The 18,663-nt window shown below is 38.7% G+C and overlaps 2 protein-coding genes across 16 annotated transcripts in view; both read left to right on the top strand.

The window, feature by feature from the left end:
• Positions 1-2,849: 2,849 nt before the first annotated feature.
• On the top strand, positions 2,850-7,575 carry LOC141554305 (uncharacterized). The gene is made up of 7 exons (XM_074286084.1): positions 2,850-2,965; positions 3,612-3,740; positions 4,255-4,380; positions 5,012-5,140; positions 5,774-5,899; positions 6,508-6,636; positions 7,278-7,575. Exons 1-7 carry the CDS (start codon positions 2,912-2,914, stop codon positions 7,488-7,490), a joined length of 906 nt encoding a protein of 301 aa, XP_074142185.1. The 5' UTR covers positions 2,850-2,911; the 3' UTR covers positions 7,491-7,575.
• A 10,221-nt stretch (positions 7,576-17,796) lies between these two features.
• LOC141554299 (uncharacterized) overlaps positions 17,797-18,663 on the top strand; it is a 72,665-nt gene continuing 71,798 nt past the window's right edge. For 7 of the 15 annotated variants that reach the window (XM_074286060.1, XM_074286061.1, XM_074286065.1 and 4 more), the window contains exon 1: positions 17,797-18,174. In XM_074286060.1, coding sequence (XP_074142161.1) covers positions 18,007-18,174 — 168 coding nt within the window. In that variant the 5' untranslated portion in view covers positions 17,797-18,006. Of the gene's footprint in view, positions 18,281-18,663 lie in introns of all 15 variants that reach the window. The other 8 variants (XM_074286063.1, XM_074286068.1, XM_074286071.1 and 5 more) reach the window with 6 other exon arrangements.

Raw genomic sequence — 18,663 nt, 5'->3', positions numbered from 1 at the left:
TAGACAACTAATGCCTAAAAATCCTGTGATCCAACTGAAACCTAGGATTCCTGGTCAGCATGAAACTCTACCCAATCTCCTACAAAGGCCAGGTTTTACTTCCATGTCACATTCATTGAGGAAAAAGTTGCTTTTTCCTTTAAATATATAGATTTAATAAGAAGCCCAAGCCAGCTGAACTTTGGCAGCATATTCTCTTACTTCCTATTTGAGCTTGTCCAACTGGTTGGTTGGTTGGTTGTTTTACACATGGAAACCAAAGGACAAATTGATTGAAGTGGAGGACAGGAAATGACGTACTTTCAATCTATTTTTTGAGAGAGGGAGTAAGAAAAAAATAAAATCAAGACAGTTTTCCAAACTCACTCCAATGTTTTTTGTAAGGTTTTGTAGAAACGTTGGAGAAATACATGAGAACAGACCGAGAAGTCACAGGATGATATGTGGAACTTTGGCTCAGGGTGATAGGGGTGAGTATCTGAGGTGCCAGGTAATTAATGATAACTGGGGTTTTGCTTTTTAATGACTAGTATGATGAAAAATGGAAAGAGCCTTGGGAAGAAGATGATAGTCCCAGGAAAAAATGCCAATACCATCCTTTACCAATGGAGTCACCTCCAAGAAAGCTCATTGTTACTGAGGAGATCTATCTGGAAAAGGTAAGCAGACCGAGAGCAGCAAAATGGTGGGAAAGGGGAATAGCTCTGAATGGTCATTTGGTGATCCATCCACCCACCCATTGTCATAGAGGCACCACTACCCAGTAGACAACTAATGCCTAAAAGTCCTGTGACCCAAGTGAAACCTAGGATTCCTGGTCAGCATGAAACCCTACCCAATATCCTACAAAGGCCAGGTTTCACTTCCATGTCACATTCATTGAGGAAAAAGTAGCTTCTTTCTCTTCTAAAAATACAGATTTAATCCCAGGCCAGTTGAACTATGGCAGCATATTCACCTGATTGCTATTTAAGCTTGTCCAACAGTTGTTTGTTTGGATGTTTTAGGGATGAAAACCAAGGGGAAAATGAGTGCAAGTAAAGAATAGGAAATGACCTACTTTCATTTTATTATTTGATGGAGGAAGTAAGAAGAAAATGAAATCAAGATAGTTTTCCAAACTTACAGAAATATTCATTGCATGATTTTGTAGAAGTGATCAAAGAAATGGATAAGAACAAACCAAGAGCTCACAGGATGATTTGTAGAACTGTGGCTCAGGGTGATAGGGGTGAATATTTTAGGTAGTGGGTAATTCCTGATACCTGGGGTTTTATTTTTAATGACTAGCATGATGAAAAATGGAAAGAGCCTTGGGAAGAAGACGATAGTTCCAGGAAAAAATCCCAATACCAATCATTGCAAAGAGAGTCACCTCCAAGAAAGCTCAGTGTTGCTGAGAAGATGTATCCAGAAGAGGTAAGCAGACCCGAGAGCAGCAGAATGCTGGGAAAGGGGAATAGCTTTGAATGGTCATTTGGTGATCCATCCGACCACCTATTGTCACAGAGACATCACTATCCAGTAGACAACTAATACGTAAAAATCCTGTGACTCAACTGAAACCTAGGATTCCTGGTCAACATGAAACCCTACCCAATCTCCTACAAAGGCCAGGTTTCACTTCTATGTCACATGCATTAAGGAAAAAGTAGCTTCTTTCTCTTTTAAAAATATAGATTTAATAAGAGCCCCAAGTGAGCTGAACTGTAGCAGCCTATTCTCCTACCTCCTATTTGAGGTTGACAAACTGGTTGGTTGGTTGGATTTTTTCAATATAGAAACCAAAGGAAAAATGTATGGAACTGGAGGCCAGGAAATGACCTACTTTCATTCTATTATTTGAGGGAGGAAGTAAGAAAAAAAACCTAAAATCAAGATAGTTTTCCAAACAAATTAACTCTAATGTTCTTTGCAAGCTTTTGTAGAAAGGGTCAGAGAAATAGATGAGAACAAACCAAGAAGTCATAGGATGATTTGTAGAACTGTGGCTCACAGTGATAGGGGTATCTTAGGTGGCAGATAATTCCGGATACCTGGGGTTTTGTTTTTTAATGCTAGTATGATGAAAAATGGAAAGAGCCTTGGGAAGAGGACGATAGTTCCAGGAAAAAATCCCAATACAAATGTTTCCAAATGGAGTCACCTCCAAGAAAGTTCAGTGTTTCTGAGAAGATGTATCCAGAAGAGGTAAGCAGACCCGAAACCACCAGAATCATGGGAAAGGCGAATAGCTTTGGATGATCATTTGGTGATTCATCCACCTATCCATTGTCACAGAGACATCACTACCTAGTAGACAACTAATGCCTAAAAGTCCTGTGACCCAACTGAAACCTAGGATTCCTGGTCAGCATGAAACCCTACCCAATCTCCTACAAAGGCCAGGTTTCACTTCCATGTCACATTCATTAAGGGAAAAGTAGCTTCTTTCTCTTTTAAAAATATAGATTTAATAAGAACCCCAAGTGAGCTGAACTGTGGCAGCCTATTCTCCTACCTCCTATTTGAGGTTGTCCAACTGGCTGGCAGGTTGGATATTTTAGAGATGGAAACCAAAGGAAAAATGTATGGAAATGGAGGATAGGAAATGACCTACTTTCATTCTATTATTTGAGGGAGGAAGTAAGGAAAAACACGTAAAATCAAGATAGTTTTCCAAACAAATTAACTCTAATCTTCTTTGCAAGCTTTTGTAGAAAGGGTCAGAGAAATAGATAAGAACAAACCAAGAAGTCACAGGATGATTTGTAGAACTGTGGCTCAGGGTGATAGGGGTGAGTATTTAAGGTGGCAGGTAATTCCGGATACCTGGGGTTTTGTTTTATAATGCTAGTATGATGAAAAATGGAAAGAGCCTTGGGAAGAGGATGATAGTTCCAGGAAAAAATCCCAATACAAATGTTTCCAAATGGAGTCACCTCCAAGAAAGTTCAGTGTTTCTGAGAAGATGTATCCAGAAGAGGTAAGCAGACCCAAGACCAGCAGAATCATGGGAAAGGCGAATACCTTTGAATGATCATTTGGTGATTCATCCACCTATCCATTGTCACAGAGGCATCAATATCCAGTAGACAACTAATCCCTAAAAATCCTGTGACTCAAGTGAAACCTAGGATTCCTGGTCAGCATGAAACCCTACCCACTTTCCTACAAAGGCCAGGTTTCACTTCCATGTCACATTTATTAAGGAAAAAGTAGCTTCTTTCTCTTTTAAAAATATAGATTTAATAAAAGCCCCAAGTGAGCTGAACTGTGGCAGCATATTCTCCTACCTCCTATTTGAGGTTGTCCAACTGGTTGGTTGGTTGGATGTTTTTGAGATGGAAACCAAAGGAAAAATGTATGGAAATGGAGGATAGGAAATAACCTACTTTCATTCTATTATTTGATGGAGGAAGTAAGGAAAAAAACGTAAAATCAAGATAGTTTTCCAAACAAATTAACTCTAATGTTCTTTGCAAGCTTTTGTAGAAAGGGTCAGAGAAATAGATGAGAACAAACCAAGAAGTCACAGGATGATTTGTAGAACTGTGGCTCAGGGTGATAGAGGTGAGTATTTTAGGTGGCAGGTAATTCCAGATACCTGGGGTTTTGTTTTTTAATGCTAGTATGATGAAAAATGGAAAGAGCCTTGGGAAGAGGACGATAGTTCCAGGAAAAAATCCCAATACAAATGTTTCCAAATGGAGTCACCTCCAAGAAAGTTCAGTGTTTCTGAGAAGATGTATCCAGAAGAGGTAAGCAGACCCGAAACCACCAGAATCATGGGAAAGGCGAATAGCTTTGATCACTTTCCTACAAAGGCCAGGTTTCATTTCCATGTCACATTTATTAAGGAAAAATTGCTTCTTACTCCTTTAAATATATAGATTTAACAAGAACCCCAAACCAAGTGAATTGAGGCAGCCTGTTCTCCTACTTCATATTTGAGCTTGTCCAACTGGCTGGCAGGTTGGATATTTTAGAGATGGAAACCAAAGGAAAAATGTATGGAAATGGAGGATAGGAAATGACCTACTTTCATTCTATTATTTGAGGGAGGAAGTAAGAAGAAAAAATTAAGACAGTTTTCCAAACAAATTAACTCTAAAGTTCTTTGCAAGCTTTTGTAGAAAGGGTCAGAGAAATAGATGAGAACAAACCAAAAGGTCACAGGATGATTTGTAGAACTGTGGCTCATGGTGATAGGGGTGAGTATTTAAGGTAGCAGGTAATTCCTGATACCTGGGGTTTTGTTTTTTTAATGACTAGTATGATGAAAAATGGAAGGAGCCTTGGGAAGAGGATGACAGTTCCAGGAGAAAATCCCAATACCATCCTTTACCAATGGAGTCACCTCCCAAAAAACTCAGTGTTGCTGAGATCTGTCCGGAAAAGGTAAGCAGATCCAAGAGCAGCAGAATCATGGGAAAGGGGAATAGCTTTGAATGATCATTTGGTGATCCATCCACCTATTCATTGTCACAGAGGCACCACTACCCAGTAGACAACTAATGCCTAAAAGTCCTTTGATCCAACTGAAACCTAGGATTCCTGGTCAGCATGAAACCCTACCCAATCTCCTACAAAGGCCAGGTTTCATTTTCATGTCACATTCATTGAGGAAAAAGTATATTTCTCTTTTGAAAATATAGATTTAATAAGAGGCCTAAGCCAGCTCAACTTTGGCAGCCTATTCTCCTACTTCCTATTTGAGCTTGTCCATCTGGTTGATTGGTTGGATGTTTTAGAGATGCAAACCAAAGGTAGAATAGACAAGAGGAGAAGATAGGAGACGACTTATTTTCATTCCTATTAAATGAGAAAATAAGAAAAAAGTCATTAGTTTTCCAAACATATTCACTCCAATGTTCTTTGTAAACTTTTGTAGAAGTGGTTGGAGAAATAGATAAGAATAGAACAAGAGGTCCCAGGATGATATGTAGAACTGTGGCTCAGGGTGATAGGGGTGAGTATTTAAGGTGGCAGGTAATTCCTGATATCTGGAGTTTTGTTTTTTAATGACCAGTACGATGGAAAATGGAAAGAGCCTTGGGAAGAGGATGACAGTTCCAGGAAAAAATCCCAATACAAATGTTTACAAATGGAGTCACCGCCAAGAAACCTCTGTGTTGCTGAGAAGATGTATCCAGAAGAGGTAAGCAGACCCAAGACCAGCAGATTGTGGGAAAGGGGAATACCTTTGAATGATCATTTGGTGATCCATCCACCTATTCATTGCCACAGACGCATCACTACCCAGTAGACAACTAATGCCTAAAAATCCCGTGACCCAATTGAAACCTAGGATTCCTGGTCAGCATGAAACCCTATCCAATCTCCTACAAAGGCCAGGTTTCACTTCCATGTCACATTCATTGAGGAAAAAGTTACTTCTTTCTCCTTTAAATATATAGACTTAATAAGAACCCCAAACCAGGTGAATTGTGGAAGCCTGTTCTCCTACTTCCTGTTTGAGCTTGTCCAATTGGTTGGCAGGTTGGATATGTTAGAGATGGAAACCAAAGGAAAAATGTATGGTAATGGAGGATAGGAAATGACCTACTTTCATTCTATTATTTGAGGAAGGATGTAAGAAAAAAAATCAAGACAGTTTTCCAAACAAATTAACTCTAATTTTCTTTGCAAGCTTTTGTAGAAAGGGTCAGAGAAATAGATGAGAACAAACCAAAAGGTCACAGGATGATTTGTAGAACTGTGGCTCAGGGTGATAGGGGTGAGTATCTTAGGTTCCAGTTAATTAATGATAATTGGTTTTTTTAATGACTAGTATGATGAAAAATGGAAAGAGCCTTGGGAAGAGGATGACAGTTCCAGGAGAAAATCCCAATACCATCCTTTACCAATGGAGTCACCTCCCAAAAAACTCAGTGTTGCTGAGATCTGTCCGGAAAAGGTAAGCAGATCCAAGAGCAGCAGAATCATGGGAAAGGGGAATAGCTTTGAATGATCATTTGGTGATCCATCCACCTATTCATTGTCACAGAGGCACCACTACCCAGTAGACAACTAATGCCTAAAAGTCCTTTGATCCAACTGAAACCTAGGATTCCTGGTCAGCATGAAACCCTACCCAATCTCCTACAAAGGCCAGGTTTCATTTTCATGTCACATTCATTGAGGAAAAAGTATATTTCTCTTTTGAAAATATAGATTTAATAAGAGGCCTAAGCTAGCTCAACTTTGGCAGCCTATTCTCCTACTTCCTATTTGAGCTTGTCCATCTGGTTGGTTGGATGTTTTAGAGATGTAAACCAAGGGAAAAATAGACAAAAGGAGAGCATAGGCAACGATTTAATTCCTATTAAATGAGAAATTAAGAAAAAAGTCAAGTTAGTTTTCCAAACGTATTCACTCCAATGTTCTTTGTAAACTTTTGTAGAAGTGGTTGGAGAAATAGATAAGAATAGAACAAGAGGTCCCAAAAACATGGCTCAGTGCGATAGGGATATCTTAGGTGGCAGGTAATTCCTGATACCTGGAGTTTTGTTTTTTATTGACTAGTATAATGAAAAATGGAAAGAGTGTTGGGAAAAGGATGATAGTTCCAGGAAAAAATCCCAATACCATCCTTTACAAATGGAGTCACCGCCAAGAAAGCTCAGTTTTGGTAAGAAGATGTATCCAGAAGAGGTAAGCAGACCCAAGAGCATCAGGATAGTGGGAAAGGGGAATACCTTTAAATGGTCATTTGGTGATCCATCCACCCATTCATTGTCACAGAGGCATCACTACCCAGTAGAAAACTAATGCCTAAAAGTCCTGTGACCCAAGTGAAACCTAGGATTCCTGGTCAGCATGAAACCCTACCCAATCTCCTACACAGTACAGGTTTCACTTCCATGTCACATTCATTAAGGGAAAAGTAGCTTTTTTCTCTTTTAAAAAATATAGATTTAATCCTACGCCAGTTGAATTATAGCAGCATATTCTCCTAATTTCTATTTGAGCTTGTCCAACTGGTTGGTTGGTTGTTCGGTTCAATGTTTTAGAGATGGAAACCAAAGGAAAAATGGCTGGAACTGGAGGACAGGAAATGAACTACTTTCATTCTATTATTTGAGGAAGTAAGAAAAAAATAAAATCAAGATAGTTTTCCAAACAAACTCACTCTAATATTCTTTGCAAGCTTTTGTAGAAGCTTTTGTAAAGTAGATGAGAACAAACCAAGGAGTCTCAATATGATATGTAGAACTGTGGCTCAGGGTGATGGGGTGAGTATCTTAGGTTCCAGGTAATTCCTGATACCTGGGGTTTTGTTTTTTAATGACTAGTATGATGAAAAATGGAAAGAGCCTTGGGAAGAAGATGATAGTTCCAGAAAAAAATCCCAATACTGTCCTTTACAAATGGAGTCACCTCCAAGAAAGCTCAGTGGTGCTGAGAAGATGTATCCAGAAGAGGTAAACAGACCTGAGAGCAACAGAATGGTGGGAAAGGGGAAAAGCTTTGAATGGTCATTTGGTGATCCATCCACCCACCCATAGTCACAGAGGCATCACTACCCAGTAGACAACTAATGCCTAAAAATCCTGTGATCCAACTGAAACCTAGGATTCCTGGTCAGCATGAAACCCTACCCAATCTCCTACAAAGGCCAGGTTTCACTTCCATGTCACATTCATTGAGGAAAAAGTACCTTCTTTCTCTTTTAAAAATATAGATTTAAAAGAGCCCAAGTGAGAGGAACTGTGGCAGCATATTCTCCTGCTTCCTATTTGAGCTTGTCCAACTGGTTGGTTGGTTGGATGTTTTAGAGATGGAAACCAAAGGAAAAATGGATAGAGGTGGAGGATAGAAAATGACCATTTTCATTCTATTATTTGATGGAGGAAGTAAAAAAATAAAATCAAGATAGCTTTCCAAACTCACTCCAATGTTCTTTGCAAAGTTTTGTGGAAGCGGTCAAAGAAATAGATGAGAACAAACCAAGAGGTCACAGGATCATATATAGAATATGAATTCAGGGTAATAGGGGTGAGTATCTTAGGTGCCAGGTAATTAATGATAACTGGGGTTTTGTTGTTTAATGACTAGTATGATGAAAAATGGAAAGAGTCTTGGGAAGAAGACGATAGTTCCAGGAGAAAATCCAAATACCATCCTTTACAAATGGAGTCACCTCCAAAAAAGCTCAGTGTTGCTGAGAAGATCCATCCAGGGGAAGTAAGCAGACCCAAGTGCAGCAGAATGGTGGAAAGGGGAATAGCTTTGAACAGTCATTTGGTGCTTCATCCACCCATCCCCTGTCACAGAGATATCATTACCCAGTAGACAACTAATGCCTAAAATCCTGTGATCCAACTGAAACCTGGTCAGAATGAAACCTGCCCAATCTCCTACAAAGACCAGGTTTCACTTCCATATCATATTCATTGAGGGAAAAGTTGCTTCTTTCTCTGTGCAGAGAGCGCTTTTTAAAAAGAGATTTAATGGGATCTCAAACCCCATTCTCCTACCTCCTATTTGAGCTTGCCCAACTGGTTGGTTCATTGGATGTTTTAGACATGAAACCAAATTAAAAACAGATGGGATTGGAGGACAGAAGGATATCTTCCCTCATTTTTACTATGTGAGTGAATCAGAGAAAATAAGAAAATCCAGATAGTCACATTACAACCCAAATCCCTCCAAGTTTTTTTTTAAAGTATACAGAAGATGTGAAAAATATTTATGAAAACAGGCCAGCGCATAACAGGATAAAGTGGCCCCCAGCATTGAGGGGGGGGTGTGAGAGATTGGATAGCAGGCAATTCCTGATGTTTGGAACTTTGTTCTTCAATGACTCCTAGGGGGACAGACAGAAGGAGCCCAAGGACGAGGATCAGATTGTCCAATATAAAAGGCAACATTACCCATTGCCACAGTACTCACTTACAAAAAAATTGAGTTGTCATGAGAAGTTGCAACAACAAGATAAGGTAAACAGACACAAAGGCATCATAATGGTGGGGAAAGGGGACAGCTCTAGATAATTATTCTCTAATCTTCCATGGAGCTCTAACTCCCAAGCAAATAACTAATGCTGAAAGTACTAGAATACAACTCATTCCAAGACTTTCTGATAGACTTCAAACCCTCCCCATCCTTGGACCAAAACAAGGTTTCACTTTGATGTCACCATCACTGGGATCCTCATCGCTACCATATCTTTGAGACTGGCTAATTGGTGGGTTGGTTGATTGACTGAAATGGAACCCCCAGAGGAAAATTTGGTAGGATTGGAGGCTCCCTAACCTCATTCCTACTATATGATCTAGTGGGGAAAAAAATTTAAAAATCCAGTGTTCCAAAGAAACTCACTCAGATATTCAATAGAAGAGGTCAAAGAAACTGATGATAATAGGCCAAAATATCATAGATAAAGTATGGATCTGTGGCTCAAGGTGAGCATTTTAGGTGGCAGGCAATTCCTGATATGTGGGACTTTGTCATTCAATGGTGAGTAAGAGGAGAGATTAAATGAGCCTGAGATTGAGAAACTGAGTCTCCAAGATACAATGGACTTTTATCTATTGAGTTGGGACTCACCAAAGGAAAAGATCCAAAGCATCCAGAAAAAGTGAGCAGAAGCAAGATCATAACAGTAGTAAAGGAGAACAGAGTCTTTAAGTTAACCACCCATCCTTGGTCAAACAGGTATCCTCACAGAGCAAAAAGGCCTAAAATCCAATGAGCTTTCAGGTGAACATCCAACCATCCCTGTCCTATCAAAGCCAGGTTTTTGCTTTCATGTCACATTCACTGAAACATATGTCATTTCTTTCTCCATGTAAATAGCCTTTTAAAAAAATACTGATTTAATTCAATATTTACCCATCTAGAGTTTGAAGTGAGTTTTTCCACATACCCTTTGAGGCTGGCTGATTGATTCATTGGTTAGATGTTTTTTCACCTGGAAACAAAAGAAAAAAGGAAATGGAGGGTAGGAGAATACCTACACACTTAGTACTATGCCAGTGAGGAAGTAAGAAAAGATACTCAGAATAGTTTTCCCACCAAACTCACACCAGCGGTTTTTGCCAAAGTTTGTAGAAGAGGGCAACAAAATTGATGAGAACAGGCCAACATATAATGGGATGAGTGTGAGACTGGCTGAGGATAGTATGAGCATTTTAGGTTACAGGAAGTTCCTGATGATGGAGGTTTTATTCTACAATGATGAGTAGGATGACCAACTGTATGAGGCGAGGGATAAGCATGATCAATGCTCAGATTACATGCAATATCATCCATCACAATGGGACTCTTTTACCAGAAAGCTTAGTGCTGATGAGAAGATCCAACAGCAGAGAGAAAAGGTGAGCAGGGACAAGAGAACCACTTTGGTGGGGAAGGGGACATCTCTGAAAGGTCATTCTGTAATAAAGAACATCTATCCTTGTAGTGTTCTAGTTGGTTTTCTGGAGGTCTCTGGATCAGCCTTCTTTTCAATTGAATAATCACCCCAAGAATAGCCAGGTGTTAAAGTCCAAATTCTTTATTGTCTCCTTGCCTGGGGCTCAGCTACTTTCTGGAGCTTTAGACCGGCCTTGGTCTCAGTGGGGGAAGCAGGAGGACAGGCTGGCCACCAAGAGGCTGATGAAGGTGGAATGAATGTCTCTCCTTGCCTCTGAGAGCTTGAGCTCCCGCCTCCAGTCCTCTGTCTTCTCTGAGTCTGACCCTGGCTGAGTTTGTCCCAGTTTATATGCTCTATTATAATTAGATCATTTATAGTATTGAGTATACTATCCTTAAACTGAGTATAAACCAATCATTTTATCACTAGGTAACCATTATTTGTTTTAAGATTAAATCAGTCATACTGAACTAGAGAACAATTAATTACCTTGCTAAACTAGATAGTTGTTGTCTTATCAATTCCACTGTCTTAAACACCTTGTAAGAATCCTTGTTTCAAGTACAGAGTTCTGGCCCATAATATCTCCTTCTTTCTTTTGTTTTAGAAGATAGGTGGTCACACCCTCCATGACTTCTCAGGGAGGTGAGAGCCCCCAAAATGAGGTGATCACACCTTCCTTGACTTCTCAGAAAAAGGGGTGAAAACACCAAAAAAGGAGGTGATCATGTCCTCCTTGATGTCTCAGGAAAAGAGATGAAAACACCAAAGGGAAATGGGTAATCAATCCAGATTAGCAGGTTTCTGAACTTGAAACAGGTGTACATAAATCCATCAATATGGGATGTATTACACAAGCACATAGCAACATGAATCAACATAAGGAATTATACATGTCCAGAAGTCCTAGAAATAGTCCAAAACGAATTTATTGTCCATTACTTCATGTGTCAGAAAATCCAATAATTCCTGCAAGTTTTGAAGTCCTGTATCAGCCTTTTCATGCGTCAGGGAATCTAATTGAATTTATGTAACAGTCTCATTATCAGCCATGCTGATGTTTCTTAGGTCTTTTCCTTTGTTTCGAGGTTTTTCTCTTTTTCTATCTCAAGTTGCTCATTTGCATCCATCTGATTCCTTATCCATCTATAGGGATATGAGTAAACCCTTTCCCCCAAGCAGTTAACCTATCATAGTCCCTTCTATTCACCACTTTCTGGATTTCTCCTCATCACCTGGCAATTATATTGGAGCTGCTTGCACTAGACATTGCTCTTCTGTTGGGTTAAAAAACTTATATTCTCCCTAATTGTAATCCCTTTCTGCCATCTGATTGCTTCTTTGATGATTAATCATATCAGGGTACTGAACTTCTAAAGACTCTCTGGGTGTAACCTCAGCTGCCATCTTGCCTCACCTCTTTTTTACTTGAGGTCTTGGAGCTGGGCCCCACCTCTCATTTCCCTGGGTTACTCTACATTCTGAGGCCCAGTAGAAGCCTTTATTGCATTTTGGACATGGGGTGTTGGGTCTTGTTCTCCCAACATGTTTTCTTACTCTATCTCCATGCTTAGATTGAGCTTTTAGATGCCCAACTTTACCACATAGAAAACATCAACAAGTCTCTCTGGAAGTCCCTTGCCAAGAGGGACCCTGTCTTCCCAGGTTCTGCATCATAGCCTGTGTATAAAAGGCATTTGTGCCCACTGTGGCACAGCATCTTATGATGTTCTCTAAAGGAGCATCCTTGTATAATTCCCCATATAATTCTTCTACAAATCTCATTGATATTTTCTTTAGGAAGTTGTTTGATCATTATTCCTGTAACTGCATTTTCTCCAGTTGTTCGTATGACATCTGTCTCAGATATCCCACAAAATTAGCAAAGGGTTCATTTGGATCTTGCTCTATTTTCATGAAGATTTCCCCTCTGTCTTGCCTTTCTGGGAGGGAGCCCCATGCTTTTATAACAGCAGCAGCAATTTGCTCATATGATATCAAAGGGTAATTAATCTGTGCTAAAGAGTCTGCATATTGACCTTTACCTGCTAGTTGGTCAAAGGTGATTTGTATATTAACTCCAGTTTGCCTATTTCATTGGGCTTGTATTCTACATAGTTCACTATACTCAAAGACACAACAAATTTTGTCCAGGTTCTAAATGTGTCCTTGCTATAGATTTCCAATCCCTAGGGGTTAAAATTTCATAAGCCAAATTCTCTAATACCATCTTAACATAAGATGATATAGTTCCAAAAAGAGTGCAACCCTTTTTCAAATCCTTGATTTTTTCCAGATCAAAAGGAGTGTATCTTCTCCTTTGTTGACCTGAAGAGTCAAATTCTTCAATAACAGGGTATGCTTCTATTAAATCAGATATATCCTGTCCTTTTTTAGCTTTAACTAGTGTCTTTAGTAATCACGTCACAGGGTGCTTCATAGGTGGTGCTGATTGTGTCACTGCCCCTCCCCTTCCTCCCCCCTCTACTCATGAAGGGTTGATTGAGGTGGGGTAGGTCAGGGAATGAGGAATGCCCTAATGGCTCCTGCTATGAAGCACCATATTCCTTAATTTCATCAGAATTGTACTTAACTCCTTTCTTATCTAATTCTTCATCCTTTTTACTTAGTTTATCAGTATCCTCCCCCTCCTGTTCTTTCTTCTTTTTTCTTACTCTAATACTTATATAATTCCTTAAAGCCAGTTGTGTTAAGTTATATGTATAGAATGTTTCTTTAGGAATTGAATCAGGACCATTATCATTATAATATTCACTTAGTTGCTCTCCTACTCATCTGGATCTAATTCTTTTTTCCTCAGAGAACCAAGATGATGTGTATTTTAATATTTCAAAGAGTTTAATGATCTGCTTCCAAGTTACAATCAAATCTTGTTTTTTTATTAGTTTAACAATGCTTTTGACACATTTTCCTTGAGGTGGAAAAGGTTCCTTTCTAGATATTTATCCCATTTCAGCTGAAATACTAGTTTAGCCCTTAACAAAGTTTCCTTCTTAGCTATTTTTATACTTACCCTAATTTCTTGGTCACAGAGACTTTTTCACTGAACTCAGGATCATGTCAGTCTGGACTTAAATCTTTAGCCCCATGTTTGGATGCCAAAATGTAGTGTTCCGGTTGGTTTTCTGGAGGTCTCAGAGCAGCCTTTTGTTTCAGTAGATTAATCACTACAAGAATAGCCAGGGATAAAGTCCAAATTCTTTATTGCCTCACTGTCTGGAGCTCAGCTAGCTTTCTGGAGGCCCTTGGTCTCAGTGGGGGAAGCAGGAGGACAGCCACCACAGTGGTGTGAGATGGAGTGAATGTGTCTCTCTTTGGCTTCAAGAGCTTGAGCTCCCACCTCCAGTTCTCTTGTCTTCCCCCAGTCTGACCCTGGCAGAGTTTGTCCCAGTTTATATGCTCTATTATAATTAGATCATTTATAATATACTGAGTATAGTCTCATACTGAGTATTAAACCAATCATTATATGACTAGGGAACCATTATTAAAAGATTAAATCTATCATACTGAACTAGAGAACTATTAATCACAATGCTAAACTAGATAACCATTGTCTTATCAAGTCCATTGACTTAACACCTTGTAAGAATCCTTGTTTCAAGTACAGAGTTCTGGCCCATAACACAGCCTTTGTTATAGATGTATCACTAGTAAATAATGCCTAAAATCCTCTGACAAAGTCATATCCAACCTTCCAAGTCCATTTTTAAATGCCATATTTCACTCACTAAGGCAAAGGTCATTTCTTTCTTCATTTTAAAAGAGGCCCAAACTGCCTGGACCTTTGTACCACTTTTATCCAGCTCTTATTGAGTTTGGCCAACTGGTTGGTTGGTTGGTTGGTTGGTTCAGAGCAAGACCCGAAACAAAGAATGAGAGAAGGCTAAGTACCTAGGTTCCTATTATATAAGTGAAAAAGTAAAGAAAAGGAAAATTAGGGCAGTCATTTTTCAAACCAAACACTCCCATTCCCTTCCAGTGAACCATCCTGGTGCCTCTTTTGTGAAACAGCAGCTGAGGAAACTCACAAAAAGCCAAAGGAAAGAGTCAACACTGAAAACAATGACCACATTAATTTAAAAGTGAATTGGTGTTGCAATTTAAAATTTAACATGCCCACCCCCATTAATAAACTACTGGAAGCCTTTTGTGAAGGACAGGGTTTCTCAATGAAACAGATCAGATCCTGATGGACAACCATTCAATAAAATAGACATACCTGCACAGTTGAAAATGGAGAATGAAGATACAATTGATGTATTCCAGGAGTCATTTGCTAAAAAGAGAACCTGCAAATCCAGAACTGTGCTCCTAAAGAAAGCAATTCATTTACAATTAGAAAACAAAGATTTGATTTCTAAACATCCTGACTATGGAAGTATAGTTTTCTCTCTTTGATTCCTTTCCCCCACTCCTTTATTGTGCATACAGTAGCTGGTCTACGTGCACAGGCATAATGCATATTTTTAAACTAAATAGCCAATGTATGTTTTGGTCAATATCAAATAGAGATGTGGAAGGGGGAAAACAAACTGATTCTGTGAAAATATCCCTTTTCTCCTTTAGTGGCATGTTCATTCAGCTTTTTTCTTTGTTATAGTAAGTAATTTTGTTCTCACTGTTTAACAAAAACACACATACAAAAATAATTCTTGTTTATTCGATAACTTCAATGTCATTGTTTTATCATTGTAAAATGAAGAATGAGTCTATAACTTTTTGCATGTAGCTGATATGGTAAGGGCAATCTCCCTTCCTCTCTCTTTCTCTCTCTCTCCAAGTTACTATAAAGAAATTGATCTAGATAATTTTCCCATTGAATCCAACATATTGTTGTTTAAGTATTTAAACTTGTTTAAAATTTTAAAAAATAAAAATAACGTGAAGAGATTGATGAGAACAAGCAAAGACATCATAGAATAAAGTGTAAAATTGTGTCTCAGGGCAATAAGTGTGAACATCTTAAGTAGCAAATAATTCCTGATAAATGGAATTTTATTCTTATATAATGAGGTTGAATGAGTCCAAGGATAATAACCAGTTTCCAAGATAAAGTACAATAGTATCTATTGCAATAGAATTCACAAGAACATCTTCTGAGAGTAGGCAAAACAAGTGAGTAGAGCTAACTGTACCATAACGGTGAGAAATATGGACAACTCTGCATACACATTCCCTAATCTAGTCAAATATCCTTTCTCACACAGGTTTCACTCCCTAGTAAGAAATATTGCTTAAATACTGTGGCAAAGCTCAATATTAGGCTTCCAATATTCAACCTCTCCTATCTTACTAGAAAGCAAGGTTTCATTTTCATGTCAAACTCACTTTAGCAAAGGTTATTTTTTCTCCATGTAGGGAATGCATAAAAATACAGATTTTACACTACGCAAAAACTACTTGGACCCTGGAATTACCTTTTCCTACATTGTCTTTGAGTTGACTAACTGGTGGTTTGCTTGGATATTTTCAATCTGTAAAAACAAAAGAAAAGGGTGTGAAATATCCTTATTTCTATCTAACAAACTAGTAAACCAGTGAAAAAAAGCAAGTCCAGTCAGTTTTCTGACCAAACTCACTGCATTGTTGGTTCTTTGCAAGAGTTTGTAGGAGAGCTCAAAGAGATTGATGAGAAAAGGCCAAGATGTCATTCTTTGAAGTGTGGGACTGTGACTCATGGTATATGAAGCTTTGGCCATAGGTATTACTGATGTCTGAGGCTTTTTTCAATGATAAGTAGGAAGACAGATTGACTGAGCCTAAAGAGAAGAACCAGAGACTCCAGAATTAAAAGCAATGCTATCCTTTCTAACAGGTCTCATGTTCAAAAAAGCTCAGTGCTACTGAGGTGGTGATGCAACAACTGGGAGAAAAGGTGAGAAGAGTAGTACAAGGGTGAGAAAAGGGGATAGCTTTGGGCAATCATATTCTAATCTAACCATCCATTCTTTGTCACCAATGAATCACTAGCCATTAAATAATTAATACTAATATCTGATGCACAAGTTCAGTCCTGGTCAACAACCTTTCCTCCTACAAAATCCAGTTTTTACTTTAATTTTGCAATCACAATAACAAAAGTCACTTCTCTCTCCATATAGGGAATGCCTTAAAAAAATAACATGGTAGGAGCACCTTTTCTCACCTCTTTGAAGTTGGCTAGCTAATTGGTTAGTTGGATGATTTAAACTTGGGAATGAATGGACAAAAGAATGGAGGTGGAGAGTGGGAGACCACCCATCCACATTAACTACTTATGAGAGTGATAGAGACTTTTTTTAAAATCCAGAAGTTCAGTTTTTAAAATTAAATTCACTCCAATGAGTTTTAAAAGGGTTTGAAAAAGAGGTCACAGGACGACGTGTGGGACTCTGGCTCAAAGCAAGACATGTGAGCACTTTAAGGGGCAAGTACTTCCTGAAATCTGGGGTTTTGTTCTTCAGTAATGTGTAGAACAGAACAGACTGAACGAACAAGAGAATGAGAACCAGAGGTTCCAGGATAAGATGCAATATTATCTATCACAACAGCACTCACCTGCTGAACAGCAGGGACAAAAGGCAGGCAGAACCAAGAACACCACAATGGTGAAAAGGGAGACAGGTCAGGACAGTCATTCTCTAATCTAGCCATGCATCCTTTCTCTCTGATCTATCACACTATCCATTAAGTAACTAACATCTAAAATATAAGGATCATTGTTAACCCTAGGCTGTCAAGCCGCACTCACTGACACAAACTTCACTTCTTTTTAAAGTAGAAAATGCAAAAACATGAATTTCATAGGACATCCAAAGGACCTGAACATTAGCAATACCTTTGCCCACATCTTCTATGAGGTTAGCTAACCAATAGTTTGGTTGATTGATTTAAACATGAAAAATAATGGAGAAAAGAATGGAAGTGGAGAGTAGGAAACTATTATCCATTACTACTACTAGAATGAGGGCCCATGAGTAATTTTAAAAATAAAACTCACTCATGCTCTTTACAAGAGTTTATAAAAGAATTCAAAGAGATTAATGAGAACACATCAAGACATCCAAGGATGAAGTGTGGGACTATGACTCAGGGCAATAGGTATGAGGATTTCAGAAGGGGAGGTAATTCCTGATGTTTGTGGGTTTGTTTTTCAATGATGACTAGAAAGACAAATTGTATAAATAAGAGGATGAACACCAAAGACACCAGGATAAGATGCAATATTATCAAAGGAAAAAATTCCACATAAGGAATACTTTTAAAATATTTTTATTTATATATTTTATATTATGTATTTATATATTTAAAAATACTTTTTAAAATATGGATTTCATATGACATCCCAAAAACCTCAATCTTAGTAGCATCTTTTTCCCACCTTCTCTTTGAGATTGGCTTTCTGGTTAGTTGATTGGAAGCCTTTTACGTGAAAAAAAAAAAAAACAAAAAAAAACAAGGAAAATGGGTGTTGGTGGAAAGCAAGATACTATTTACCAACATTCCTGCTTCATAAATAGGGGGGAAAGAAAGTAAAGACAGTCTGACAACCAAATACAAGGCAGTCTTCTTTATAAGAAAGTAACAAGAAGGGGCCAAGATACCACAGACTAGAGCTGAGGGCAGTTGGGATGAACATTTTAGGTGGCAGATAATTCCTAATGTCTGGGGCTTTGTTTTTCAATGATGAGTGGGAAGACAGATTGTGTGAGCCAAAGGATGAGCACCAGAGACACCAGGATGAGATGCAATATCCTCTGTCACAATGGGACTCAGCCACCAGAAAGCCCAGTGCTAGACAGAAGAAGATTCAACAGGAGGGAGAAAAGGTGAGCAGAGACAAGAGCACCACAGTGGTGGGGAAGGGGAACAGCTCTGTACAGTCATTCTCTAATCTAGCCACCCATCTTCTGTCACACAGATATACCTAAATCAGTAAGTAATGAATGGTTATAATCCCATAACACACCTTAGGCTTCTTAATCAACATCCAACCCTTCCTCCCCCTCCCCTTACAAAGCCAGGTTTCACTTCCATGTCAGACTTACCAAGACACAGGTCACTTCTTTCTCCATGTTGGGAATGCTTTTTAATTTTTTTAATGGTTTAAACAGCACCCAAAAAAACCTGACTCTTGGCAACATCTTTTTGGATTTCCTCTTTGAGGATAGCTAACTGCTTGTTTGGTTGGATGTGTTATGACTGGAAAGAGAAGGAAAAATGAGTGAGAGTGAAGGGCAAGAAGCTACCTACTATGTGAGTATGGAATTAAGAAAAAAGTCCAGAAAATCAGATTTCCAACCAAACTGACTTTAATG

This window comes from Sminthopsis crassicaudata, chromosome 2, assembly GCF_048593235.1.
Source record: "Sminthopsis crassicaudata isolate SCR6 chromosome 2, ASM4859323v1, whole genome shotgun sequence".
NCBI classification, from domain to species: domain Eukaryota; kingdom Metazoa; phylum Chordata; class Mammalia; order Dasyuromorphia; family Dasyuridae; genus Sminthopsis; species Sminthopsis crassicaudata.
Note: the sequence above shows the minus strand (reverse complement) of the source record. Positions and strands in the feature narration are given on the sequence as shown.